The sequence below is a fragment of the Fringilla coelebs genome (genome assembly GCF_963513975.1).
Source record: "Fringilla coelebs genome assembly, chromosome: 12".
Classification (NCBI taxonomy): Eukaryota; Metazoa; Chordata; class Aves; order Passeriformes; family Fringillidae; genus Fringilla; species Fringilla coelebs.
Window position 1 is genome coordinate 9,457,621 of NC_140038.1, and position 27,390 is coordinate 9,485,010.

A 27,390-nucleotide genomic window follows, 5' to 3' on the forward strand; every position below is an offset into this window, starting at 1 on the left:
CATAAGATCTTAAAGTTACTGTGATGTTCCAGGATTTTCAGCAATTTTTGTTTGTCTAACCCTTGTTTTATGCCAGGTTTAAATAATGAAGAGTACCAAGTGGTGATTGGAAATGATACAACCCATTACATCATTGATGACTTGGAGCCAGCCAGCAACTACACCTTCTATATTGTAGCTTACATGCCTTTGGGAGCCAGTCAGATGTCAGATCATGTGACTCAGCACACCCTTGAAGATGGTAAGAAGTTATTTTGGTGAATGTTCTTATCTGCACTGAGTCAAACTGTGCAGTCCAATGGTAGCAGTTCTTGAGGGTCTTAAATTTCTGTTGGTACCAGTGAGACTTGTGGATACCACAGTGCAAGACAGCAGCTCGTGAAAGGAATGAGAATAAAATAACATTCTGGCAGAGCAACAGTGTGTATTACACAGAGTCTCTTTCTGTGCTGAAAGACATTTCATTAAATCATGTCAATAACTATTCTAGATCTTTAGGATTTCATTACGAGAATTTGATGGTAGCCTAGGATTTAGGCTACTGTCATTTTTTTTTAGGATTAAAAAAATTAAGCTGTTGTTTTGTTTTGGGTTTTTTTTGTGTCTATGTGCCTTTTTTTGTAGAATCATAATTTTGTTAAAGACCCTGCTGACTTATTTCTGCGCAATGATTTAATTAATTTGAACATCATGGCAACAACACACTGTTTAGTGTAGATCATTAGATTTGATTAATAAATTCTGACAGGGTTAAGCTTTGGCAGCATGGAACACTGCCATTTCTGGTTGTCTGCCAGTCTCCTTATCAGAACCCTCATTACATGGTAAGTGGAGGAAAAAAAGCACCAAGTGTTCGACTGCAGGTTGTTGTCTGGGCCCTGGGTTGGAGCTGCTGCGTCTAACCTTGGCAGGCAGTGTGTCAGACCAGTCAGGTGCTGATTGCCTTTGATTACTGCTGGCAGCAGTAAGAGAAGAAACTATGGAGGGCCTTACAGAAAAAAAGTTTGCTTAAGCTGTTCTGCACGCAGCAGGTGAGAAGTGTGAGAAGTGTCAAATTATCCTTAAACAAGAATCTACAGAACTTGTTGGATTATTTAGTCTTACATTACTGGCATCTCGTTGTAGGCTGAGGTATCAGGCAAGAATTTTCTGTCTTTTCCCCAAGCTCAAAAGCTTTGTCTTTGCCTTTTTAGTTCCCTTGAGAGCTCCTGAAATCAGTTTGACGAGCAGGAGCCCTACAGATATTCTCATCTCTTGGCTGCCAATTCCTGCAAAGTACAGGAGAGGCCAGGTGGTGCTGTACCGTGTGTCCTTCCGGCTCAGCACGGAGAGCAAGGTGCAGGTGCTGGAGCTGCCGGGCACTGCCGAGGAGCACCTGCTGGAGGGGCTGAGGCCCGACAGCCTCTACCTGGTTCGCATCACTGCGGCCACCAGGGTGGGCTGGGGAGAGGCGTCCCTGTGGACCTCGCACCGGACTCCCAAAGCTACCAGTGTCAGAGGTAAGGCTTAGCAGGCTGGGCACTCAACAGCGAGCGCTTCGGCGTTGTTGGATTTCTAAATTTTCTTCTTAATTCAAATTTCGTAGAACAGAAGGAAATGAGGCTAGAAGCTAAAGGATCTGAGCAGCTCACAAACATGAACTAGAGTTTCCTATGCCATTTTGTTCAGTGTAAAATACATTTCTGCAAACTGGAACGCTGCACATTAGCAGTGTAATGTTCTAATAAAGGATCTGAGTTGATTCATGTATGTCTGTATTATAAAAAATGCATGTGTCTTTTGAATATGCAAATTGACTTGATATGTGAAGTCTAATTTGTTATAATTGAGCTTTGGATTTTATTATCATTTAGTATGTCATGCAAAAGAACATTCAACTTTGCACAGATAGCTTGAAAACTATGCAGATTTGAATTGTTAACTTTATTCCTTAGCTGTAATCCACATCCTTCTGCTTTGGATTTAATTGAGTTTTGACTGCTATAGTGAATTATGATGAAGTGGGATGGTATTGTTAATCATATTTGCTCTGGCTTCCTTTAAAACAGGAAGTAACTTTGTAATTATCTTTGGAATATTTTCATTTTTGGTTAAAAATAACTACCTCATAATTTTATTTATTTATTTATTTATTAAGATGCAGAATTTAAAGGTGTTTCTATTCTGTTGCATTCTAAATTAAGTGGTTAGATTTAGGTTATAGGGAGTCAGATACCATAAGAAAGAACTAATTACATGACTACACAGATGAGAGGGAATCAAAGTGTGGAGTGAAGTTTGGACTGATGGACATCCAGATTTTTGCATGAAAACCAGCCTTTTCTAGAATACAGGACTATTTTCTGTGTGTATGTTCCAACCCCAGCCCCGAAGTCTCCCGAGCTGCGTTTGGAGCCCATGAACTGCACGACCATTGCCGTGCAGTGGCAGCAGGACGCCGAGGACCCCGCAGCCATCCAGGGCTACAAACTGTACTACAAGGAAGAGGGGCAGCAGGAGAATGGACCCATTCTGCTGGATGCCAGTGACCTGGAATATACTGTCAGTGGTTTGGGTGAGTGTGCAAAATACTTCTCAACTCTTTTGGAAGACGGTGACACCTTAGAGAGCTTATATCACTAGACCTGTAAGGCAGCAGAGTTAGGTTTGGCCACCTATTTCCCCAGCAATAAGTTTTGTAGTCTTGAGTTAGGCTGCTGAGGGAATAATCCTCTCACAAAATATGTGTTGCACAGCACTTAGATAACCGGATCTTGTAAATCTTGTATCAGCTGGAAGGACACCCAACCACTTATCCCAAGATACAGAACTTAGTTGGTAAATACTGCTAGTAAATGACATGTCTTTTTAATATTCACTTTAATATGCAGGCTTTTAATATTTTTGGTGTTTATGCCTGATCTAGGAACAGTGAAAGATTAATTCAAACACCAAAGATTTTTCTCTGCTATTTTTAGCCTATTTCTGTCTTACTCCTAGCCTTTGTCACAGGTATACTGCATGACAAGCACTGCTTGTTCAACATGGAAGCAAGTAGCTCTTGTGCATGTTATAATCCTGTTAATATTTTTAAGGAGTGCTGGTAAATATTTGCAGGACTGAGCACAGAGCTTGCTGAGTACCACTGGAGTCCTTCCACTGATCATCTGACTCCCTTTCCTCCTGTAGCTCTTGCAGTGTGTATTAGTACAGACGTGTTGGGATCATCCCAAGGTAGAAGGTACTTTGTTTTCATGTAGAACTGAGAGTTTCTTTCATCAAAAGTTGCAATCTATCACATAATCAGCAAAAGTAATATAGGACTTGACACTTGCTGTTTGAAATGTGTTGATATAGTTTACTTGGTGGTATTGTGGAGAATTAATCTTGACTAAGTTATCAAAGTTAACCTGCAGTCTTAACTAGGTCAAATGCCTTCCTGATGCTCAAATATTCTCATCTGCTGCATACAGTTGAGATACAATTTTAGGGGAGATTTGAGAGGAGTATTCTGGTCTGTTAACTGGACAACTGACCATCTGTGACCATTTCTAGCCAGAGCATCTGGCAGTGGCCGACTGTTTAACAGAGCTGTGAGACAAAAGAGCACCTCTGAGAGCACAGAAAGGATGTGGTGTCTGTGTGTCCTAGGACAGAAATGCATAAATCTTTTTCTTATTATGCAATAAAAAGCTGTAATTTCAAACATGTGCAAACTTATTAACAATGTGAACTACATGATATGGATTTTCTCAGTACACTAATAGTCTTCAGATGAAAATACTACTTTACAGAATTATATTGAAATGTATATTATCTGTGTGGTTTTGTTGGATTTTCTCTCTATTAAACATGTAGACAGATGGGAAAATGAAAGAAAAGTGAGTTTGGAGATTACAACTTTCACATGGTCACAGCTGACTGAATTGCAAAGGAAGAATTCATGTGCTTGAGTTAACCATTAAGTCATGATGCATGTGATGTGTTGAGTGTTTATTCTTTATCATAATTCTCAGTATCTAAATATGGTGACCAAAACAAGATACATTCCATATACTCTGATTGCTGTAATTTATATTTTTCACATCTACATAATTTGTGCTGCTGCAGGCTGGTTTCACTGAAGAGTAGTTGTTGTGTTGTTGTGTTTTTTTTTTTTTTTAATGAGATGTATTGAGTTATTTGAAGTATATATCAAATATTAATTTTCCTAAGTTTCTTTGCTGGTTTTTTGGTGGTTTTTTGGTTGGGTTTTTTTTTTTTTTTTTTCTCTTTAGCATTTACAGTAAAAGGCATTAATCAGCTACAAAAGACTCAGCTCAGGAAAATTGATTAGGTCATGATTTTCCACTGCTAAGATGATTACTTACACTGCAAGCTTGGAAAGCTCACACAGACTTCTCATAGTGATAGTGCCTGTCTGATTGCCCTTTGCCAAACAAACTGCCTGCTTGAAATATTTGTGCATGCCAAATTATTTCTTAGATAGCAGTATACAGCCAATCTTCTGCCTCTGGCAGCCGCACACCTGGTGATTATAGCAGATAGAATTATATGCAGTACATAAATCCACAAAGACTGTAGCCACATCTACACATAAAGAAGGTGATTTGTTCATCTTTTTATTTCTTGTGAATAATCTACGTGATTTGGACCAGTACATTTATTTATTGATGCATTTAAAAATTAAAATTATTAGTTATTAGGAAGTGGTCCTACATGGTACAATTTGAGGTGTAACAAGGCAAGCCACCACAGTGGGGTTTGTGTCTATGGTAAACTGATTTTTCATGAACTGGACAGAGGCTTTGAGGACTGATGTTCTGTCATCCATTTGCCTCTCCTGGGGACCCTAAATTACTGATCTATTGATAGAGTCTTAAAAAGAAAAGTCTTCATTATGAGCTACAGGAATTAGAATACTGCAAGTGTGAAACTTGAAGGGGAAAGGTTTGTAAGACTTTTGGTGTAATATATGTTGGAGAATATGGTCAAAAGGAAGGGTTATTGTTAATTTGAAAGAATATGCTCACAGTCCTAGCTGCTTCCTGGTGGCAAAGAAGGAGCAGTTTCTCATGCATTATCTGTTGCCTCTGAATTTATATGGCTTCTAAACATTCCCTCTTCATGTTTTTGTCATGACCTACAGCTGCCCTGCATTCCCTGTTCTTCTGCATAGTTGCTAAACTGCAGATAGACTTCTAGTGACATTCAGAGCATGTCAATACATCTGTCCATGGAACTTTCTGCAGATGTTGGTACAAATGCCAGTTGTGCAAGATATGTGTATTAAAGACTTTTCACTTACCCTGTGGCAATTTGAGTGCATCACAGAATGAGAGTGCATGATTGTCTCTAACCAGAGAGAACATTAGCATTGTTATTGCGAGCACTGTTGATTGCTTGGTTGTGGGTAGCTTTGATATAACTACTGTAAATGATTGCAAATGTCTACAGGAGGACTCTTGATAGAAGTATAATTATGATAGATAAAGCAGAATCAGCCATGTTTGTGTGAAATAGATGACAATGACTAAACATGGAATGTAGCAATATGAATATTATGCTGCATATTTTTAGTCTCTTGTTGGTTCCTACCTTCTGTTCTGGGATGTGACCTCTCTTTCTCCAGTGTAGGTCTACCCAGTGACTTCTGTGTGTTTTTAAACTGGATTATTTACATGATAGTCACCATGTAAATAGAATTAAATGATCTGATCATTTATTCTCAAAATAAATATCCACAGTTTCACATAGACATTTGTTTGTGTTAAAGGTCTTTGCATTTATTTTTCAATAGCAGTCCAGTGTAAAATTCCATCATTACTTGAATGTGCCACAGGAGCAGACCCTTGGCTGCATACCATGCATTTTTGCCTCTATTTTTAATTCCTCCGTTGCTTCCTCCTGGTCTAGAAATTTTTCCCTCACAGAAAGTCTTTCATTGTGAGACTTGATAAGTCTGCTGGTGCCAGGTAATGGTTCAGGATGCGTGTTTAGAAGTCGAAGTGAGTTTTGCTGGTGGAAGAGTTTGTTGGGAACCTTCTGGCTGTGCAACAGGAGAGGGGTTGGCAAAACTTGAAAGTTAAACCAAAGACAGTGTGCAGAGAAGCTCAGCTCCCCCTTTAAGTGTGTTCAGATCATTATTTTCAAAGAGTATTTAAATCATGTGCATGTGCATCTGTGCCTCCATGAAGCTGGTATCACTGCTGGGCTGAGTGGAGTGTTTGCCTGTCAGAGCTCACTGGGTTTGCAGCTGTCTCACTGGTAGGGAAGTGGAGCCTGTACAAGGATGGCAGTGACTCAGAAGAACCCATCTGAAGCTGGGAGGATATCTTTATATATATATATCTATCTTGGAGGATAAAATCAAATTCAACTTCTTGGTTAGCAAATTCAAAAAAGTGTGATCAATTCTGGTGCTGTTACAGGAGAATGTTTTTCAAGCTGCCTGGAAATCTAAATTACTGAACTTCATTGTTCAGTCCTTATCATGCTGGTAATTAATTAAATGAATGCCACTGGTGATGTTCATGTGCCTTTAGTCTCCAAGCCTTCTATACTTGGAGGGAGGGAGGAAAGCAAGAATTCACTCTGCTAATTCATTCTTCCCTGGCTGCTCTGTGGGGGCTGTACCACCCTGGTGCTGGCAGTTCCATGAGGGTGTCAGGAAGTTGCACTTTGGTGACAAGGCAGATGTAGGGTCCCATTAAATGCACCCAAAACCCTGAGGCCAGGAGGTCCTGGCAGAGATGTGCACACGTTCTGTAGGTGCTCTTTTGTTTTTTGCTGCATGATGATATCAGAGTAACACCTCTCACACAGACACCTTAGGGGATGCAAAAACGAGTCTGTTTGTTTTGGTGAAAATGCCTTGAGCTGGGAGCCCAGAGCTCCTTGGCCTTTCCCTGAGAGAGCCCCTCCCTCCCCAGGACAGCCCGTGGGTGCAGTGTCCTGTGTGGGGAGCATTGCTGCTCTCCAGGGCCTGGGGCTGCAAGTGTTGGATGGCCATGAAATGGAGTGTATGGAGTGTGTTATAAAATAAACCATTAAATTAACATATTGGTTTATGATTCCTGAGAGCCTTGGATGTACTGCAATGCAAGCTTTCTCTCTGGGAAAGTTTCTCCTGTGCTGATGGGGTCATCTGAACTGTTTAACATGAGGTGCATAATAGCCCTGGTACTTCTCCTGTTACCCTGGTTTTACATTACCCATTGGCATATTTCCCTGCCCCAATCTAGTACCTTTGGAAAAAAAAATAGAATCTGTCAGACTCATGTGTGTGATGTACTCCAAAAAGTTTGGTCTTAATCAGAAAAGCCTCCCTGTCTGAAAGCTATTCTGTGTTCTGCCAGAGAGGAGAAATAAAGCAAAGTGCATTTCCCAGTGTTCCTTGACGAGGACAGTATTTCCAAGTGAAGAATTTGTCAAAATCTGAATGACACAAAGGCACATTTTGTGACCCTGCATGGCACTCCCCTTTGGAAAGGGAGCTTCTGCTGAAGAATTAGCCAGCTACCTACTACACTTAGGATTCCCCCAGAGACTTGGCCTTCAGTTGTTTAATTTCCCTGGGATCTATTTATATTGTGTTACAGCCATGACTGTAGCTAAGCTTTAGTCCAGGGCAGCAAAGATGACAAGGTCATTCAACAGTCCATAGAAATTAAATAAGGGTGTGTAAGAAGAGTCACTGCAAAGAATTCTTCCAATTAAGCTGCCTGCTGCACATCATCCAAGCTTCTCTTGTAATGGTCCTGTTAAAGTGCTTTAAAGTTTCATAAAGCAGCTGATAGGGTGGTGAGATAGCACACAGCAGTTTCATTTGCACCACATTGCAAATGAATGTGCTGGAAAATGTAAGTTTTAAAAACTTAATGGCATCTCTGACAGTGTTGATGCTATCTTTCTTAAGAATTGTGAATGCTGAAGGATTGAGAAGGAATACTACGTGCATTTCATGTGTTAATGCAGTAATTTCTGAAAGCTGGGGCTATAATTTCAGTTTTATCCCGTGTTTTGTTGGTGTCAAAATGTAGTCTCACGTGTTTGTATCTGACAGTTCTGGAATACTGAAAATTGTGTATATGGGAGTTGATATTGCTTTTTGTTTATAAGTTACTGTGGAAATTTAGTTTGGAATTCCCATACAAATTCCAGGCATTTCTACAGATTCATGAAGTGATGTGAAAGAAACACAGGTTTTTCTTGAGAAATACTCTCTTTCCCCCCCCCCCCCCCCCCCCATTGTTAACTGTTCTCAAATGGCATTAAAGAAAATATAATTTAGTATAACAGATGTACTTTTTTCTGCTTGAGGTATTTTACATCAGATCAGACATCCACAGTTAGTGAAATGCTGATTTGAGCAAAAAGACAGCTCTGTTAAAAAAATAATCAGAAATTGCTTTAGTTCTTAAAAAAGATCAACTAAAAGCTCAGTTTTCTTGCTTGGAAAACCAGATGCTTGCACTGCCTGCTGTATATACTGCTGTCCTTATATTTACATTGTTACATAGTAGAAAGTGTGTAATAGCTCAGTAGGTGACCAGGACAAATATTATCATTTATTTCCACTGTTTACAGCTGGGTCAGTCTAGTGTTTACTCCTGCTGATTACATCCTTAAACTAAACCTCTTATCTGTCAATTCTCCTGATTGTGTGTAACAGCCTTGCTACTACTACTTATCAGCTAAAACATAAGGGATTTGCTGAGAGGGGAGGAGGAATTGGTCAAATTGCACAGGAATAAAACCAAAAGCCCTGGAAGTAAACTGGGTATGTTTAAAATCAGCTAACTGTGACCCCTTTCTCTTCCCCAGCCATGGCAGATAATGTATATTTGTAGTTAACAAACCCAAGCTCTTGCCTAGTCGTGCTATGATAGGGCTTCTGTGGCACCTCAGTAAACAAGAGACAAAATTCCTTGCTCCAGTCATGAAAGACAGACCTGTCACCACTCTAAATGAGTCTGTCTTCCAAATGCAGACATGGCATATCTGCATATCATTTTTTCCTGTTCTTTTTTCCCTTCAGGTTTTGAAAGTTAGATTATAGATTAGAAGAGAGAATGGAGGGAGCTTTATTACCCTGTGACTTTTTTACCTGTAAGATATCAAAGCAAATGCTCTTTTGATAAGCTTTTCCCTCTTTTATATAAGAACCATACTGCATTTTACAGGCTGTAAATGCACACAGAGATCAAACTGGATTTTGTGTTTTGTTGTGATTTACAAACTGCTGCATCGTGTTTTGTTTCCAGCATATGGCAGTGCTAGTGATTTCTCCGGATCTGTTTGTAGCAGAGAGCTCCCTTTAGGCTCAGATTTACCATCCATGCTTGTGGAAGACCAGACTGAGTGGCAGAGGCAGGGAAGGCATCAAATCTCTGTCCTGTGTGGCATTTCTGCTCGTGTATTGTTGGTCTGTGTGCAGCTGGGCTGTAGTGGGCGAGTAGCAGGCGGCTGCACACTGCAAGCACACTGACAGGAGGTGAGCAGACACTGGTTCCAGACTCACCCACTGGGTTCATGCCTTCCTTATGGAAGGAAAATACTACACTGCTCTGCTTAGATGAAAAATTGATTCATCAGGGCTGTAAATTGAATACTGACTGGGCAAAACTGAAGCTGAAGTTTGTGGCCCTTTGTTGGAGCTTGTCAGCCTGGCTTCCATTACATCAACTGTATCTTGGGCAAAGCTTTGTTTAAGCACTGAGTGGGAATCCCAGATAAATATCAGCTTGTCCTGAGCAGATTTGCTGGGGAGTAGCTAGTTAGCTGTCAGCTGCTAATGCTGCATACCTTCTGTGCAGTTCAAGTGACACATCTGTAAAAAACTGTAATGCCTTCCTTCCTGTGCAGTCCTGCCATTATTTGTTTTGCATTGTGCAATATTGCAGATTTGTATCATTATTGCATATTTTCACTTTAGTTTTTGTTCTTAAAAAGATTACTTTGTCCTCTATGTTTTCTGTCTGAGTTTAAATTTACCTCTATTAAAGAAATTTGATTTTATCTTTTTCTAAACCACATCACAGTTACTTCTGCCCATGTTTTTTGAAAGTAAATGTTCTTTTCGTACAGTTCATTTCTAGTGGGAAGCTTTAATTAATCTTTAATGTCTTTGCCAATTTTAAATTACATCATCAAGCATCTCTAGGTTACCAATTTAGAAAGTGATCAACTGCAGTAGGCACTGGAATACTGACATTTGTAACATCTGCATTAGCAGCATAACTTGTTTTGGTGTTGATTAAAATGTTATGTATGACAGACCCTTATGTAGAGGAATCCCTGGGCTTTCTTTTACTTGACAACAGAGTCACGGAATGGCTCTAAAACTCGTGGAAATGTATTAATTTGTTAGCATGACAAGCACTTAATCTTGGGTCAGAAAGATGCATTCTTGCTCTCTTATTTAAGATCTTTCATGAACAGGTAGACTGTAGAAGGATTTTGGAAGGATTTTTATATCTAACATATTTTTATGTAACCTTCTGGAACATGCTCTGGTCCAGTTTGAACTTGGTTATAGCCATGATATATCCTCATTTAAACATGCCTTGACTTTTAACTTCCCAAGCTAGTGGCTTTTTAAAGGGCAAGGGCATGGCAAGGGAGTAGGTCCTCAGTGCAGAATAAACATTGAGTGTACTGTACTTAAAAAATCAAAATGAAGAGTGCTAAGACAAGTTAAGCCCTGCTCTAAAGAGATACTGTGAGCTGTCAGGATGAGGGAAGTGTCATTGTTTGGGACAATGCCTTGTAGCAATGTTAAAGGTAATAATGTAAAGATATGGGCTTTGTTAAGGCAACAGGAGAAATTTTGTTCCATGGGCCCACTCCAGCAGCATGGAGGGCTTTTGCCTATTTTTGAGACTTTTGCCTCTTTATCAACTGTCCCCATAACTGAGTTGGACACATGTTTTTCTCAGGGGATCAGATTAATTGTGTCACAACTCAAAGAACTGTAATCATGGGTGCTTCAAAGTAGGAGGAGAAGATTTTTTGCACTCTGGCAAAAAAACTTGCCAGCCTGTAGTGAAGTAAAATGTGTTGTCCTCAGGGTATTTAAAGGTAAACTTTTCCACGGTGGGAAAGTGATTAGAATCTTGCAGGAAATGCTCTCTGCTGCTCTGTGGTCCTGGGGTAGGAATTCCACTATTTAGAGCTAAACCTGTGTGGGAATTCAGCTGGGAGATTGTGTCACGTTGATTGAGTAACAGTTAGGATGCATGCAAATAGTGTTGCATTGTTCATTTGCTGGAGCTGAAGGTTAAAATTTGCTTCATGAAAGGACATATTGATCACTCCTTACAATAAAAAAGTAGTAAATAACTTTAAATTAAGAACCACCAAAATGTTTTTAAGTAGTACGATGAATATGTCATAAGTACATTTTGATAGCTGTAAAGTAAAAGTGACCACTAAATAAAGACATAATTTCTTGAAACTAGAAATTAAGTTGAATGTGTAACCCCCTTTTAAAGCTAAAAATCAGCAAGCAGGAATGATGGCAGGAATGGCCGGATAAGTGATAAAGTTTCTTAAATAAAACAACAAAATAAACCAAACAAAAGAACCCCAGAAATCTGAACTGCTGTGTACATTCCTGCTGTACAATCCTTTTTAGATTTAAACAGAACTTTAAATATGGTGGGTGGGTTTTTTCCCCCTCCTTTTTTTTCCTGGAATGAGAGGATTTGTCTCTGGGAGACAGCATTATTTAATTTGCTATTTATTGGACTTCATTAGTAAAATACTTAAGTCCTGGATTGCAAAGAAACTGCTCCTTGGAGAAAGCTTAGAGAAAACTCCTGTTATAGGAAATTAAATCAACATTGTCCATTAATCATACTGCATGTCAACCCCCAGACCTCTCTTGATTGTTCTTGGTGAATGTGAGGAACCATTAGATGTGTGAGGTCCTTAAAGGTCTGAGTAAGTCAAAGGGGAAGAGTTTAAAAAAATGCCACCATTAGCACATGAAAGAGACTTCAGAGTGGACAGAAGAAAACATTTGCTGTACAGGGCTAGTTACATTTCTTAATTTTTTTTCCTTTTTTGTTTATTATTTTCTTCCGTTGTTAAACAACAATCCAGATGTTGTGATCCAAATGTTAATTTAATTCATCCTGAAGCTTTTTTTCATTAACTTTCTTTTTGGGGTCATGTTACTAGTTGTAGTTGTATGGGAAAGGTAAAAATAGGGGATCTTTGTAATTTCTGTGTTAGTGACAAATAAACACACTTCTAAAGCTGAGCTAATATGTCTTCTGGTAGCTTCCCTGTCTTGAGTAACACCTTGGTTATATATTTGCCATGAAGGCATTATTGCTAACAGAAGCATTTTTTCAATTTTGGGAAAAGATGCAATTGTGAAAGAGTGCATGTTTGCTTTTTCAGGCTTCCTGCAGTCACACTTCTGTGGCAAATGAAGGGGGGGATGCAGGAAGCAGGGAAAAAACAATCTTGTGTTGGAAGAAGCCTCTCTTGCTGTAGAACATCTCTTCCAAACCTTCCAAATCTGGGATTTTAAGTTTTTTTTTATTTCTTTGTTTCTGGGTTTTTTGGAGGGGGTTTGTTTTTTGTTTGTTTGTTTGTTTTTTCATTTGGTTTTTTGTTTTGTTTTGGGGGTTTTTTTGTTGGGTTTTTTTTTTTTTTGTTCATTTGTTTTTTGGGGGATTTTTGTTGGTTTTTTGGGGCGGGAGGTATATTTTGGTTTTTGTTTCTAATCTAGGAAAAAAGGTTTAGTATAAGTAAGATTTGCATAAAAAGTATTTTTCAAAATTTATACTCACTTTCACAGTGTTTTTTTACCTTTATCATAGCTGAATATTGTACCCCTGTACAAGCTGGTTCTCCTTACAGAACAAAACCACTTGTTGCTGCATGTGCTTGTAGAAATCAGGACAGGGAAATCATTCTGATCCTCTTTGGTAGATCTGTGAAAGACTTGAGTTTTCTGCCTCTGGTGGCATCCAGTTGTGCATGCTGGGGGTTTTGTACAAGTGACAGTTTTGGATACTCAGACAAAGGAGGAGAATACAGAATCCTGTATGCAAATACACCTTGAAAATGTGGATTTTTTAAAAGGTAGTTGAACTGGAGATGGTTTGGGGTGGTAGATAGGATGGTGTATGTGGGAGAAGAGAGCGACAGATGGGCAGATGTTGCACTACTGTGCCTTTAGTCCATTTACCAACTTTCTCCCTTGTATATTCAAGGTGCAGGGAGGGCTGTGCTCACAGCCTGCTGCCCAGCCCAGTGTGTGTGTGTCTATATTTGCATGTGTATATGGAGACTGTTGGGAGAAAAATAGGATATCTTTTTGATCCTCTTTGTCTTAGTCTAGCCCAGCACTTCTCCATTACAAGTGCCTCTCACTGTGCTAGTACTTTGTATTCATTGTTATTTCCATGATAATTTCTAATGGCCTAATTTGGCTTTTTACTTTCTTCATGTCTTGGCTGCCTTCTTACAGCTTCTCACCTGCCTTTATTTAATCTCTCACACTTTCCCATCAGCCCTCGTTGCCTTGGTGACAATCACTTGCCTTAGAAATCTCCATCTGTAGCACTCCCTAGCAGTTGTTCATGCTGGAAAACTTTTCTCAGAGGTGGCTTGGATGTATGAAGTCTGTGTGCTATCCAGGCAGAGTAGGCAGGCACACATGGGCTGTGTTTGATATCACTGTCAGATAGGCAGGGGTGTTCATCCTTCTCCTTCAGAACTGACAGCCAGATCTGAAGGAAAAGCCTTCCAAGCCAATCAAATACCTGAAGAAAAGCACCAAGCACAGTCAAGTTGCAGGACAGCAAAGTGAGCTGCTGAGTGTGATTCGGAGTGCAGGCACGGGAGCAGGGCTCTCCAGCTGACCCAGCAGTGCCTACACCTCCTTTCCCTGGAGCCTCCCTGCTGGAAGATCTGTCTCTCAAGGGTCAGCTTCCCCCTTGCTGGTGGAGCCTGCCAGTGGGATCTCAGAGCCTGTGCTGTCTCTTGTGCCCCTGTGCAGGGCAGCTCTGCCTGGAGCATCCACCTTAGGCAGTTATTCTTATTTTCACTTTGCTGGTAACATGTGTTCATCTGTCTGTGCTGAGAACACATGCTGTGCTCTTCCAGCAGTTTGTGAGCATTCCCATGAGTTTCACAGGTGAGTGAGTGTTCACTGTCCCATGGTACACACGGGGTACCTGGAACACAAGGAAGAGAAGAGTCCTTTTCATGGACTGCTCAGGTACTGATGGTTTAAGCTGTGTGACAATGATATCCCTGCAGTCAGTGGCAGAACTGAGCTGTGAGTATCCAGCTTTCCAGCATTGCATTCAGTCTATTAGATAACAGCTCCCCCTTGAGGGAAATGTCTTTTATTAATAAACTCATAGCTCTGGGATCAGTGGAGTTTTTTTGTGAAGGTTTGAGGGTCACAGTTTCACCAGGCTGGATAAAACAAAGCAGACTCATGGCTGTGCTGAGTCCTGAGCAGCTGCCAGGGCTCCCTCTGCTGCCTTGGGATGCTCAGCTCTCAGAATTCATCCAAGTGCAGCTCAGAGCACAATAAAGCAGCAAAAGGTGGCACTTTTGGAAGAAAACACCTCACATTTCTTGTGTACTCTGTGAATTCGTGCTGCTGCTCTCTGTGCTTGCACACTTGTGACACTTGTGTTGGGGCACAGGGGTGGATGGGAAGTGGCAGAGGAAGGCAGCAGGGACTGCTGAAGGGTGAGGGGAGCAGGCTGGCTTCTTTCAGCAGCAGCACAGCTAATGCTGCTTTCAAATGCTCATCAAACTGCAGGCTCAACAGAGCATTTGTAAAACTGAATTGATGATGGGAAAGCCTTTCAGTTGTACAGAGGGAGATAGCTAGCTAAGAGTTAAGTAGCTGTCTGTTTATTTTACTTAAGCAATCAATCAGTCAGACTGCTTTCCACTTCCTAAGTGTTGTATAAACTTCATATGCAGAGGGATTACATCAAGATAATTTTCTTCTCCTTTTTTCAGTCCAGATATTGATATAGGTAGAATTTAAATCTTGAATGCATAAGAAAAGTTAACAAAAATAACTTCCATTATTAATTGTATCCTCCTCATTTGCTCTGTACCTTTCAGTTTGTTAATACGTTTGACAGGTATTAAATGCTTGTTCTTCACAAAGCTATTAAATAATACAGTAGGTAAGGCAGAAGATTTACATTGTAACTTGTCTATGGTCAAACATCTGGACAACAGTAGCATTGCTTCCTACAAAAACGATTTTGTGTATTAAAAAGAAAAAAGTTAAACATTTTGAAGGAAAAATTTAAACCAGAACAAATTCCATGTATATAATTATGGAAAACACTTTACAAATATAAGAAACTTTCATGAAGAAAAGGGCACAGTAATTAAAATTCTGCTGCAGTTTCTGCAGAGGTATACTTTCTTTCCTATGTTGTTATTGTTATCTTTTAAAGTACAATAGTTTTGACCTGTAGTAAATGCTATCTGTATTAAAAACATATAATATTGTAACCCATTTCCATGTGGGGAAAGATACACTTTTGTCTTTATGAAATACCACAAAGTGTAAAATAAATATAAGTTGTGTTGTCAGCCAGAAGAGCAAAAGATTTTCAAAACTTTGAGGAAGCCTGAAATCTTTAGGCTACTCTTCTTGTTTAGATGCTTCTTTGTGTGGACATTAAGCATGTTTGTAGAAGGGTACTCAGGCCACAGTTCACTGAGTAAAGGATTTGAGCACCTGAGAGCGTTAGGTCCAAATTCAGGTTGCACATGTTGACCTCTTTTACACCACCTGCAAGATTTGTCTGTGGTGCTTTCAAGAGTTGGTGTTTCAGAAACTTGGTCTTAATTAAATAGTCTTCAAATAAACCATTAACATCTATTTAACTAAAGGCAACAACATCATTAACTTGTGCAGCTGCTGCCACTAATATAGACTGAGTAATCCTCCTGATAAATTGTCTTAGAAAGCAGAGTCTTGGCCTGGAAAGAGATGAACACAAGATGTCATTGAAATACTGTTTTGGGAGGAATCAGTAAGGAGATGAAAAGTTGTTATAATTTTTACAGAGAAGCAGGTTGTCCTGGCCTTCTAGATAGGTATTTTCAGCATTCTGAAAGCACTCAAAAATGAGTGTAAGTATGTAGTATGTCAAGCTTCACTGCCTGGTGACAAGCTGTCGCTTACTGTGTTCTTTTAATAAATGTTTCTGTGCAAACTCTTAGCACAGAACTCATTATGAATAGTTTCTGCCAGTGTACCATTGGATGTAACAGTGGAGAATATTAGAGCCGAGGAGGGTCCTGGATATTTCTATTGTCATTACAACTGGAAATTTTCTTTAGGGCATATTTTAGAAGTTTGGGATGTGCTGTATGGAAATGTAAAGGGTAAAAATAACACTGCTGTGCCAAACCATTAGAGAGGTGGCTCAGCATAATCTAAATGCAATTAAAATTAATTCCCTTCCTAAATGTCAAAGATGGGCAAACGCTCAGAGACAGTGAAGGGAATGAAGCCTCTAAGAAGATAGGGAGGGAAAAGTAACAGACATGTTCATGTACGGGAGAGATCCTGCAATGCATTTCACAGCTGAGGAAACAGAGCCCTGTGTCCTCAGGCCATCACACTTCAGGTTGAATTACATGCTGAGCTAAGGCATTTGAGATGAACTCTTTACAAGTACTGTTAGCTGTCTTCCCTGCTTCCTGCTTTACTAACATGTGTAATTGGAAAATATTTAGCATTATGTGATGGATTTTCAATGAATAATTTTTATAAAAAGTAGTGTGATAGAGAAAGCTCAATGCCACCCCTTTTGTAGTTGTGGGGTTTTTTTAATGCACCTGGATTTAACTTCAGCAAATTAAGTATGAAAGTTGTAATATTAGCTGTAAATGTATCAGTCTGGCTGGCAGCTCATGACAAATGGGCCAGTTTAGCAATTTCACTATAAAATTTGTCAGCTGTCTGGGTTAGTTTGACTCCCTTCTCCTGTATTCAACCAATGAGTGCCAAATTTTGAGCTTCCTTAAGAGGCTGCTGTATTTACCTGTGCAGACAGTCTGTATGATAATAGCTCAGTGCCCACACAACTGTGCATGCCCCCAGGGCCATGGACACAGTGCAGGTGGCTGTCTGTGTGTCCTGCAGTGCCCCTTGGCTGGCTGATGTCCTTGCAGTGGGAGGGAGCCCTGTGTGAGCAGAACAGGGCCTGTGACACCTGCAATAACAACATCCTGCTGAAGGTTGGGCCCTAATTGTAGATGCAGCTGGATAGAGCCCATGCAGCCAAAATTTGCCTTAAGAAAAATACAGTGGTGGTTTCCCCTCACATGTAACTTGTTTGTTTTACTGTCACAATGGACTTGTTTGACACCTAACAAGTGGAATGTGTTTTAGTGCAGTTCCTTGTTACCCTCTGAAGGTGGAAAAGAGCCACTGATTTTTAGTTGCCCTGCCTGAAACTTTTGCATCTTGCAGTCATGCTTGCAGCAGCACAGATCTTAAAGCCTGAGATCTGAGTCACCAGACCACAGATGTTTTTGCAATGAAATCGTGCACCTCCTACAAAGTCACTGTGGTGCAAGTAATGATAGATAGTGTTTTCATTCTGCTGCACAAAAGGGTCAAAATGGCACGGGGAGTCCATGACAGACCAGCAGAAAATGTTGGTTCTGAAAGAAAATTTATATGATAGCTCCAGGGGGAAGTTTGGGCACTGTGAACAGATTGCCTTTGTCATCGTGTGCAAATGTGTTGTTTGTAAGGTGATGCTGGATGTCAGGCAGTCAGTGCATATGTATGATAGATTTTGGTACCTAAACAAATGTTAAACCAAATTTGGTATAGTGCTTATTGAAGTGTGTTTAGGTGTATCTTCTGGAAACATTCCTCTTAGCATGAAGGCCAGGCAAATTGTCTAAACATTTTCCTGTCTGCAACCCAGAAGTGTCGGTCTCTACTGGGGAGATCATCTTTCCAGCCTCTTGCATCTTACAGAAAAGACCTTTTTAGCATGCTCCTGTTTTGTAGCAGCATTTCTGTGTGGGTTGTTCCTTTCCCCTTTTCCTGAGCCACTGCAGTAATGTTTGATTCACTGGCAGTGTTCTGTCACTTGTGCACTGCTGTGTGTAAGGGAACCTGTTGTGTGGGGTGGCACATCCTGTTTGGATCACTGCATGAATTCTCAGCGGACATGTGTGTGTTAGTAACTGGGGTAATTACAGCTCTGCTGACTCCTTCGGACACTCTCCCTCCCCCCTCGCCCTGCCTTTCTTCTGGCAGAGATGGCCTCTCTACATAATTCCATTAAAGTGATTGTGCTCCGAGGGGTGGACTCAGGGCCAGTGCTCTCATCTTTCAAAGCAGGACCAATGAGCTATGTGCTTTCCACTGGGCAGCAACAAAAGAAAAGGTCTCTTAGAAGAAAAGAAGAGCACAAAAGATCAAAATTAGGTGTTTGTCCAGGCCTCTGGTATTGCTTTCAAGTTAGCTTTTGAGGGCTCACTTTGAAAACGGTGAGCCAGGCTAGTTAACATAAGGGTGTCTGCTGGTTTAGAGAGCATTGTTAGAATAATATTGGAAGAGGGCTCTTTGCTTGTGCAATGGAACAGCTCTCTGAAATGCAGGAGAAACACAGGGACTGATGGCAGATCTACAGGCATGGTGGGAATGTCCTACACCCGTGAGGAAATCGAGAAAACTTAAAATCCTTGAGATTTGCTTCACTTATTTTAAAAAGATTAGAGAGCTTTAGGTAGTTCTTATTTCTGTGGGCCCCAAAGGCTGAAATGCTGTGTGCTGGGAGCTCATCCTGCCCTGCCAGCCCTCCCCCAGCAGTTTGTGTATGAAGCTGCTGCTGCTGGTGGGCAGTAGGAGAGGTGATGTTTTTACTGCAAGGGGGTGTGAGGTGTTGTTTGTCCTGGGGCCCTCGGAGGGGATAGCACAAAGCTACAAAAGGGATACAGACCCTTTTCAGATTTAGACAAATAAGCCAGAGCCATCCAAAGCCCTGGAAAGACAGACTGTTTAGCTGGATCAATTCACATGTGTCATATGTTCCAGTTTCTACCAAAATAAACTTTTACAATGTTGTACAAAGAACAAATTGCTTAGTTTCTGCTTCAGTTATTTGGTTTGCAAAGGAAAACATGAGTATCACAGGCAGTCTTTGTTCTAGCTAAATGTTTAAAGTTACCTTTAAATTGAAAAACAAGTCATGACATATAAAATATTGGTCATTTGTAACTATCAAATTACCTATTTGATAGTTACAAATTACCAGTATTTTATATGTCATTTACCTATAGTACCTATTACTATTACAAATTATCAAATTTGTAACTATCCAACTATTTTAATGTGATATTAAAAGGTTGTTATTTAAAATTTGATCAATTCAGTTGTGTAACCAATTGCAATTCCAACTCATTTAAAATAAAAGAAATTAAATATTATTATTTGTAGCCAGTAATAATGCTTAGAAATTGCATATCTAGAGCTTCAGCAAGTTTTAAAAAAATGTACTAGAATATGGTTGCTTAACTGTGTTTAATTGTTTGATGATATGTACAAATAAGGTAAAAGGGCATTTTTTTAGAAAAGTGCAATAAAATCCAGTACTGAAAATCTGAGAGGGAATACCTGCTCTAGAGAAGAACAGACCTGAGTCTGTATCATCCTCCTGCCTCCCAGCTCTGGGTTTGTGCTTGGCTTGATGCACTTTCCTCTGTCCTTTTCCTATGCTACATTTGAAATGTATTTGCTTATTTTCCTAATAAGTTTCTGCTGTATTTACATTAGTTTGCTTCAAAAGTACATTTTTAAGGGTACTATTTCTCAGTGCTCTTCCTTTCCCACCCTTCCCCCTTAATAATTCCCCTGGACCTCTGTTGCTTGGAGCAGACTTTGGCTAGTCCCAGATTCGGTGTCAGAGGCCGTGACCCCATGTCAGAGCAGCCCATGCTGCTGGCCTCTTCTTTGAATAATTATCTGGAGTTTATTGTGTTGGAGGGATGGGCTTGGGGGCAGCACAGTCACCCTGGCAAACCAGACCAATGAGCTCTCCAGCCAGATCTCTACCCAACAAAGGACCTGTAGGTTACACAAAAAATCCAGCAGCACAAAAGATTAAATTAAAAATGGACATTTGGACACGGAAGTTTTTTCCTTAGAACAACTATTTTTTCAGTCCACTGTGGGTTTGATACTTTTAACTGAAAGGAAGAGAAAGTATTATTTTAAATTTTGTATGCAAGCTAGAAAAAAGTCGAAATATTTTCTTATCTCCTTCCTTAACTGTGAGAATTACCATACTGTCTGTAGCTTAAGAAGTTGTTTCTAAGTTTTTAGTCACTGAACTCAGCTTAAAACATCAAGACACCAAACCTTTTTTTTCTCTAGAAATTTAGTGCTGTACCAATTATTTTATAAATGCGAGCCCCAGTAATTTAATTTTTATCAATATTTGCCTTTTAAATTGTTGAGAACAGGGATGTCCAAAACAGGCATGAAAGTGCGTTTCAACAGTAAATGATAGTAAAATGTCCGTTTTCTTTCATCTTCCCTATCTTTTCCTCCCTGCAAAGAGGACTTAAAATGTCTGAAATCCAGATTGTGGGGTGCTGTCTCTTCTTATCAGGACTGAATGAAAGGCTGCTGGAGGTGGACTCACTGTTCTGGAGGGGTGGAAAAAAAAAAAGAAGTTCTTTCATGGTCTGACCTCGGATTCTTTCTTAATTTTATCTAGCCCTGACCTGTTGGCTCTGCTCTGGCTCCTTTCAAGGCCTTCAGAGCTTCACAAACATGCAGCAGCTGAAAGAAACAATGACAGGGCTTTTAGGGGCTGCAAGATTACACTCTCTTGTAACCTTGGCTAAGTAGCTTGTAAACAGATGCTTTCTCTGAAGCATTTGCCAAAAAGCCAAAATTTTGGCTGTGTTGATATCATCAAACACTTTTTAACACTTTTGGTTTAGGACTCCTGATTTTGTATTCAATCAAAGCTTCAGCTGAATGAGCAGTTACCCAGAGTGTGCCTCATGTGTACAATATATAAAAACCTGCTGTTACAGGTTTTATACTTACCTTTAATGCTGTAAATTTACCTAGGACAGAAGAATCGTATGAAAACAAATTATCAAAATCTGAATGGGATAACCTGATTTGAAGATAGTGTTAATGTGTAATCAGGACATTTGTATTTCTCTGTGCTCTTTTGAGAAGGGAGGATGGAACTCTACATTGATGAGGATTTTTCATTGGCTGTGTTGTTAGTGTCATGCTGCTTTAAGTCTTAGAGAGTTTTAATAATGTAATACAATATTGAAAAGGGATTTTTTGTTCCTGTGAATGTGGAAGTGACTTTATTTTTCTTAGTAAGTTTTTCTAAAACTTTGGTCTGTGCAATCTTGGTAATTTAAGAATGAGGAAGCTGCATTATAAAGTGCTTCACCAGCTGCAAAGTGATTAGAAGCACGTTTCTGGTTTTAGTGGTTTAAGTGCAAATACAGGCATTTAATCTTTGGTGCCTCCCGTTTTTCCAGCTGTGTCCATTGGAAGTGCATGAGGACACCACCTGGCTGCCGTGAGCTATAACTCTGCCAGATGGAATGAGCCTTCCCCTCCCCGTGCCACCTTTATCACTTGGGAATGCCTTCAAAGCAGAGAACCTCTAGTTTCTTCTGCCTGCCACTGTGTATATATTTACTAGACCATTTATACCATCCCAGGCTTTCAAAACTAGGCTCTGAATGTTGAATCTGTACTAAAATCTTAAGTGTTGGAAAAGAAAATGGGAGTATCTGAATGTGAATATTTCTGACTGGCAGCTGGTTTGTAGTTGCAAGTTTTCCCCTTCCTGAAAGAGAAATAGAAGATTTACGTAGAAGCAAGGCTGATGGCAAGAGTAAAAATTGCTGAATAATTTCAAGCTGGTGCAATAAACCATAGATTTTCCAATGAAGTGTAGAGCAACAGAACTGCTAGTAAGCCAAGTCTCAATTCTTTGTGATATTTTTGCAGTTTCTCACATCCAGACAGATAAACAGCTGTGGCTCTCCCTCCATGCTGGGAAATAAAATGAGTTCTAACTAAACCAGGCTGGAACATCTGAATGCACTGTAGAACTTTTCTTGAAGAATGTGTATCTGCTGTGACCTTCCTGTCTGCTTTCTGACAAGCTAAATATAATCTCTAAGATTATTTATCAGGGATGGAGTAAGACAGTGAAATACACCAATAAATCATTGTCATCTGAATTCTTACTGAAATTCAGCTACTGTAAAGTTTTAAGTTTTTCAAAGTTGCAATCTATATTTTAAATTGTACTTCAACTTAATTTTTTTGCTCATACCTGCAGTATTTAACTTTCCTCTAGTTTTACTCTGAGGTGTAGAACCCATTCATAGCCTCACAAAATGAAGGCAAGGCTCCCCCATGTGTCTGTCTGCTGAAAGACCTACCAGGCTGGATCTGCAGGGCTCACTACAAATGTTTATGGGAGAGTGAAGGACAGGATTTGGGCTTCCAGAGGAATATCACCAGGGAGCAGTGACCTACCTACAGCAACTGCCATAGGAAGATGAGGCTGAGCCAACATAAATTGCAAACCAGTGATTTTTGGGACAGTATCTGTTTTGATTTTTGAGTTTAATCAAAATAAGGCATAAACAGTAGACATAAGATACTTTTTCCTACTCTTATTTTATAGGAATATTGTTACCAGAAGCAAAAGTTGTGCCTCTGATGGAAGTGTTATTCATGTGTTCTTAATGCTGATAGGTTTTGGTTACACGAAAAAGGTGTGTGCAGCAGATCCCTTGAACTGTGTAAAGCTACTCCAACTTATCACATCCACTCTGTGATGTCTTTTAAGTCAATCTCTGTGTGTTCCAGAGGCACTCTTGTAATAAAATTTATGAATTAGCTTTAGTGTGTTACTATCAGCATCACTGCCAACCCCCTGAGTTGTACAGTGAAGATTTTTTGTCCTTTCCACCAGCTGATTTAAGTAATAACAATAAAAATGCCTATTAAAGACCTCTAGGTGCTGTGACAATTTTAACACAATCTAATACCAACAGCACAAAACCCCCCAAATGATATTTAACAGAAACAAATTAACTATAAAAAATTCTGCCAGTTGGTAAATAGCCTACAAAATTGTTCCTGTTCACTTTAGGACTGGGAACAAGCCTTCAACCTCCACACAAATGCTGGCAATTGCAAGAGAATTAATTGCAACAATTCAGTGTTACCTGTTATTTAGAGAAGTTTTGAAAAAGCAGAGATGAAATATTGATGTGTGGTTTTTTTTTTTTACTCAAGCTGAATTTATGTTGAGCAGGCTGAGTAAATCCCTGCACCTGCTTTGTTCCTGAAGAGCTGTGATGTTCTGTGGAGGGATGTGTTCCTCCTGGGTCTGTTATGAGCAGGACCCTGTGCATGGATGGTACACCCTGGATTTCAGATTGCCAGTCCCCAGGTGGCCATGCTATCCCCAGTCTTTTATCAATGATTTATGTGTAAACTACTCAAGATACCTGTGCTGGTTAAAGATAAAGCTCCTGAAGTTTGCTTTCTCTCTATGGATGTGTCTGGCTTTGAGTGTTTGATCCAGCTGGTGAACTGTGAGATGAAAGTGCTTGTGCCAGGTGTGTGTTGGGATTGCCACTGAGCAGTAAATCATATAATCAGCCTGAAAATGAAATGTAAAACTGTAAAAAAATATTCTAAACAAAGGCTACTTCAGACAAAAAATATTTCCCACCACCTCATAAAACAAATAGTGAGCAAATAAGTGTTGGAACTGAGGCAGGGCTTTGGCAGAGCTTTGGTTACTGTGTTTGGCACATGGTGAAAAGAACTGCCAACATGGATCTGCATCTTGGTGGTGCTTTGATCTGCTCTTTCCTTACCTTATGTGTGTACTCTGTGAAGCAAGTTTCACATCAATTTCTATTGCTGCTCAGTACACTGCCTTTGATTCTTTTCTATTCTCATTTTAGATGACTGTAGCATTTAGGCTTTCTTAGGCCAGTACAGAAGTTACTCCTCCCTCCCCAGTTGCTATTTCAGTTCTAGAAACCAGCAGATGGGTTTAACCCTAGATGCCCTAATGTGTGACAGCTTAAAAATTCTGGCATTGCTTTTGGCTTGAAATGGTCCTGCTACCAATTAAATGTGATATCATGAAGTGGAAATAACCCTGTTTTTCAGATGGTACAGACTAGTTTACTTTTAAAAAGGTTTCTCTAAATAAAGATAATTATGCTTGAAACTTCTTGTGTTATACAGGAGTAAGAAGAATATCATTCAACGTTGTGCTTCTTCTACGTGTAAAGTGTTGAGTATAGTTAAAGTAAGATTTTAAGAACATGTTTTTCTCAAAGACATTTGAATTTCTTTTGTGGGAGTTAGATTTTTTTTTTTTTTTTTTGCTTTCTTCCACATCCCATTATTCTTCCTTTTCTCCTCAATCAAGTGTTAATGAAGAATTCAGTTTAAAAAAATGCGGTGAGGATAAACAGACCTCACAGGCTCCTCATTCAGCTCAGCAGGGCACTAGAGCTCGGCTATCCCTCATTTCACAGTGAAGATGATCAGTTCTGGGTGAGCACTTTCAAAGGGCAGGGAGTTTTTGAAGGTGCTCGGCAGGATGATGGATGCATGGCCGTGCCTGTCACGCTGTGTCCTGCGGAAATGCGGCGGGGGCAGCGGGAGGAGGGGCAGGAACCGCGGCCAGGGGGCACCGCGGGCTCCGGGCTCAGCCCTGCCCGGCCCCGGGCTCTGCTGAGCACGGCTGGCACAGGCGCTTGTTAATAGCAGCCTCCGGAGCGTGGGCCCAGCGAGGCGCTCAAGGTGTCCCGATGACCTCTGAGTCAAATTCTGGCTTTGTTTTTGAATCCTTGGTGCGCGCTAATGTGTGTGCTCCTACCTCAGGCTGAGAGCCTGGGAAGGTGTTTCTGCTTTTCTGAGATGCATGCTGTAATATTCCTCAGCAAGGCACCCTTGATTTTGGTGTATTCAAATCACTTGGAACTTTTGAAAGATTTTTATCATTCATCCTTTTGGTTGGGCCAAACGTTCTTAAATTTACCTTGCGTTTTTACAAATTTTTAAAAAGATTGCAATTTCTTACATACATCTTACTATTTTTCTGAATTTTCAATATTAGAATTCCATATTTTCTTTTATCACATGCTTAAGAGTATTCTGTGTGTTTGTATCCATCTCCTTTTTTCTGATTTGTAATTTGTTGCCTAGGAACAGCTGATGTCATCTGTTGTAAAAGTGCTATTGTAAAGTGAAAAAAAACCTTCAAAGCAAATGAGAATTTTACTCTAGTTTAAAAAACCACGTTTTTTTCTTTTTTTTTTCCTTCTACATTTTGTTATTTACATTGCCTTCTAGTGATGTTAAAGTCTTCAAAAAATGGGAATGCCCTCTCTTGCCTATTCTACCATTAAGGTCAAACACATCAAAGAAATACTTCAAATACAATAATCCAAATACAGGAGCCCTTTTGCTTTTGCACCTATATTTGGATTTTGGTAAAATAACCTTTCAAAAAAACCCATAAAATACATAGAGATGTTAACTCTACCCAGTGATATCTCATTTACAGCTGATATGGATAACTGCAGCACAAAAAATGTCTATTTCAAAATAAATACTAAAAGATTTTATAAAGGGCATTATTAGGAATTTACTCGGCCACGTTTCCAGAAGCATCCAGTCATTTCCTTCAGATGGTGTTGCTGGTGCAGTGACTGCAGAGGGAGCCAATGATCTGATGGAAACAACAGTCCTATTCCTGGTCAAGGAATGTCAGGACTTTGTGTTCCTGTTCATTTCATGAGAGGCCACATCAAATCTCAGCTAAAAGGAGAAAGGGAAGAGCTTATTTTGAGAAGGGACAATATTATGGTATCTTAGGGCAAAGAAAAAAGACATGAGCAAGATCAGCACAGTTATATAACATCTGAAACTCCCAAAAATCCTAATTAAAAGCAATAGGTTCATGTCATCAGAAGAGGAGAATATCCCAGTGCCTACATTAGTCCTGGGGTGAAGTTTAGCTCATATGAGTTGGTAGCAAACGCTGCCACCCTGCAAATCACTGTTGTGTGCAAGGGGTTGGTTGCAAATGCAGTTGCAAGGGAGCAGCTGCAGGAAGCAGAGCAGCCACCCTGGAGCCTGCACTTGGCTTCCTGTGGGTGCCCCACACCATCACCACTTGGAGAGCTCCAGGGCCCTTCCTAACTCATTCCTCTGTAGCAATTTTTCACTTGGATCAAGGCCAGCATGTCATCAACAGAACAGAGAAACGGCAAACTGAAATGTGGGCACCCAAAGGTGTGGGCAGAGAAAGGGAATAGGGAGATCCTTCCAGCTGGGAATGGTGTCCCTCTAGGACTGCCAGAACCAGCTTTCAAGAAAACATATGGAGGCAGAATTTCCTAGTCAAAGCGTTATTAACAATCCCTGTTGTTTCACAGTTTATCTCCTTCGCAGCCTGGAACCAAAACATTTCCCATTTCTTTGCTGGGTGCAGTCCTGCCATTGCCTTGGCTGCCCTGCTTCCTTGCCGCTTGTGCATGCAGAAACAAATGTTGGTCTCTGTGGACCTCCTGCTGTTTGTTTTAACAAATCTTTATTAAAGGTCTGAAAGCAGTATGCTGAATCCTACTGTTAAATCTAGCTCTGTAGCTGTGAAGGTGTGGCTTTGTGACAGATAGAAAGGTGGTATTTGTCCTACCCCATTGATTCTGTTGCAAACCTTTGCTTTAGGCTGTTGCAAGTGAGATTGGGAGATAACTGACTGGTTCTGAGCAAAGAACTGGGGGAATTCGAAGGGCAGGAGAAAAAGACAGGCTTCCAGGTATCCGGCCTGTCCATCAGTCCGCTGCTATTAGCACACAAGTTTTGAAACAAGCTTTCAAGAGCATCAATTTGTCTCACTATCTGTAGAAGTCCAAATCTATATATATTTTTTTCTTTCTTTTTTTTCTTTTTTTTTCTTGAGCTTAATTATTCCTTTGCTTTTTCTGCAGATCCTAGAAGAAAGTATCATGTGAGGCTGCTGGCATACAACAGTATGGAAGAAGGTTATCAGGCTGACCAAACAGTCAGCACTCCAGGATGTGTCTGTAAGTGTTTAGATGCATGAAGAATTTATTGAGAGCTGAGATGTTTCAGGGTCCCAGCAGCTCTGTGTTTTTAACTTTTGAATAATCAATTAATTCTGTGTAAAACAGAGAACAAGAAAGATCATATCAGTGACAAATACTGCCTTAGTCATCCTGCAACTGAGACAGTCCTGTGTTCCTGGAGCACAGTTGAAGAAAGAAGACAGCCCGAGCACATTTCCTTCCCTTGCTGAACTATCTGCATCATCT

General features: G+C 40.1%; 1 protein-coding gene across 1 annotated transcript in view; it reads left to right on the plus strand.

The window, feature by feature from the left end:
* Positions 1 to 27,390, plus strand: part of PRTG (protogenin) — a gene marked incomplete at its 5' end in the record, with an annotated part of 76,888 nt that overhangs the window by 37,826 nt on the left and 11,672 nt on the right. The window contains 4 exon segments of the mRNA XM_084213631.1: positions 77 to 241; positions 1,194 to 1,499; positions 2,366 to 2,554; positions 27,046 to 27,141. Coding sequence (XP_084069757.1) covers positions 77 to 241; positions 1,194 to 1,499; positions 2,366 to 2,554; positions 27,046 to 27,141 — 756 coding nt within the window.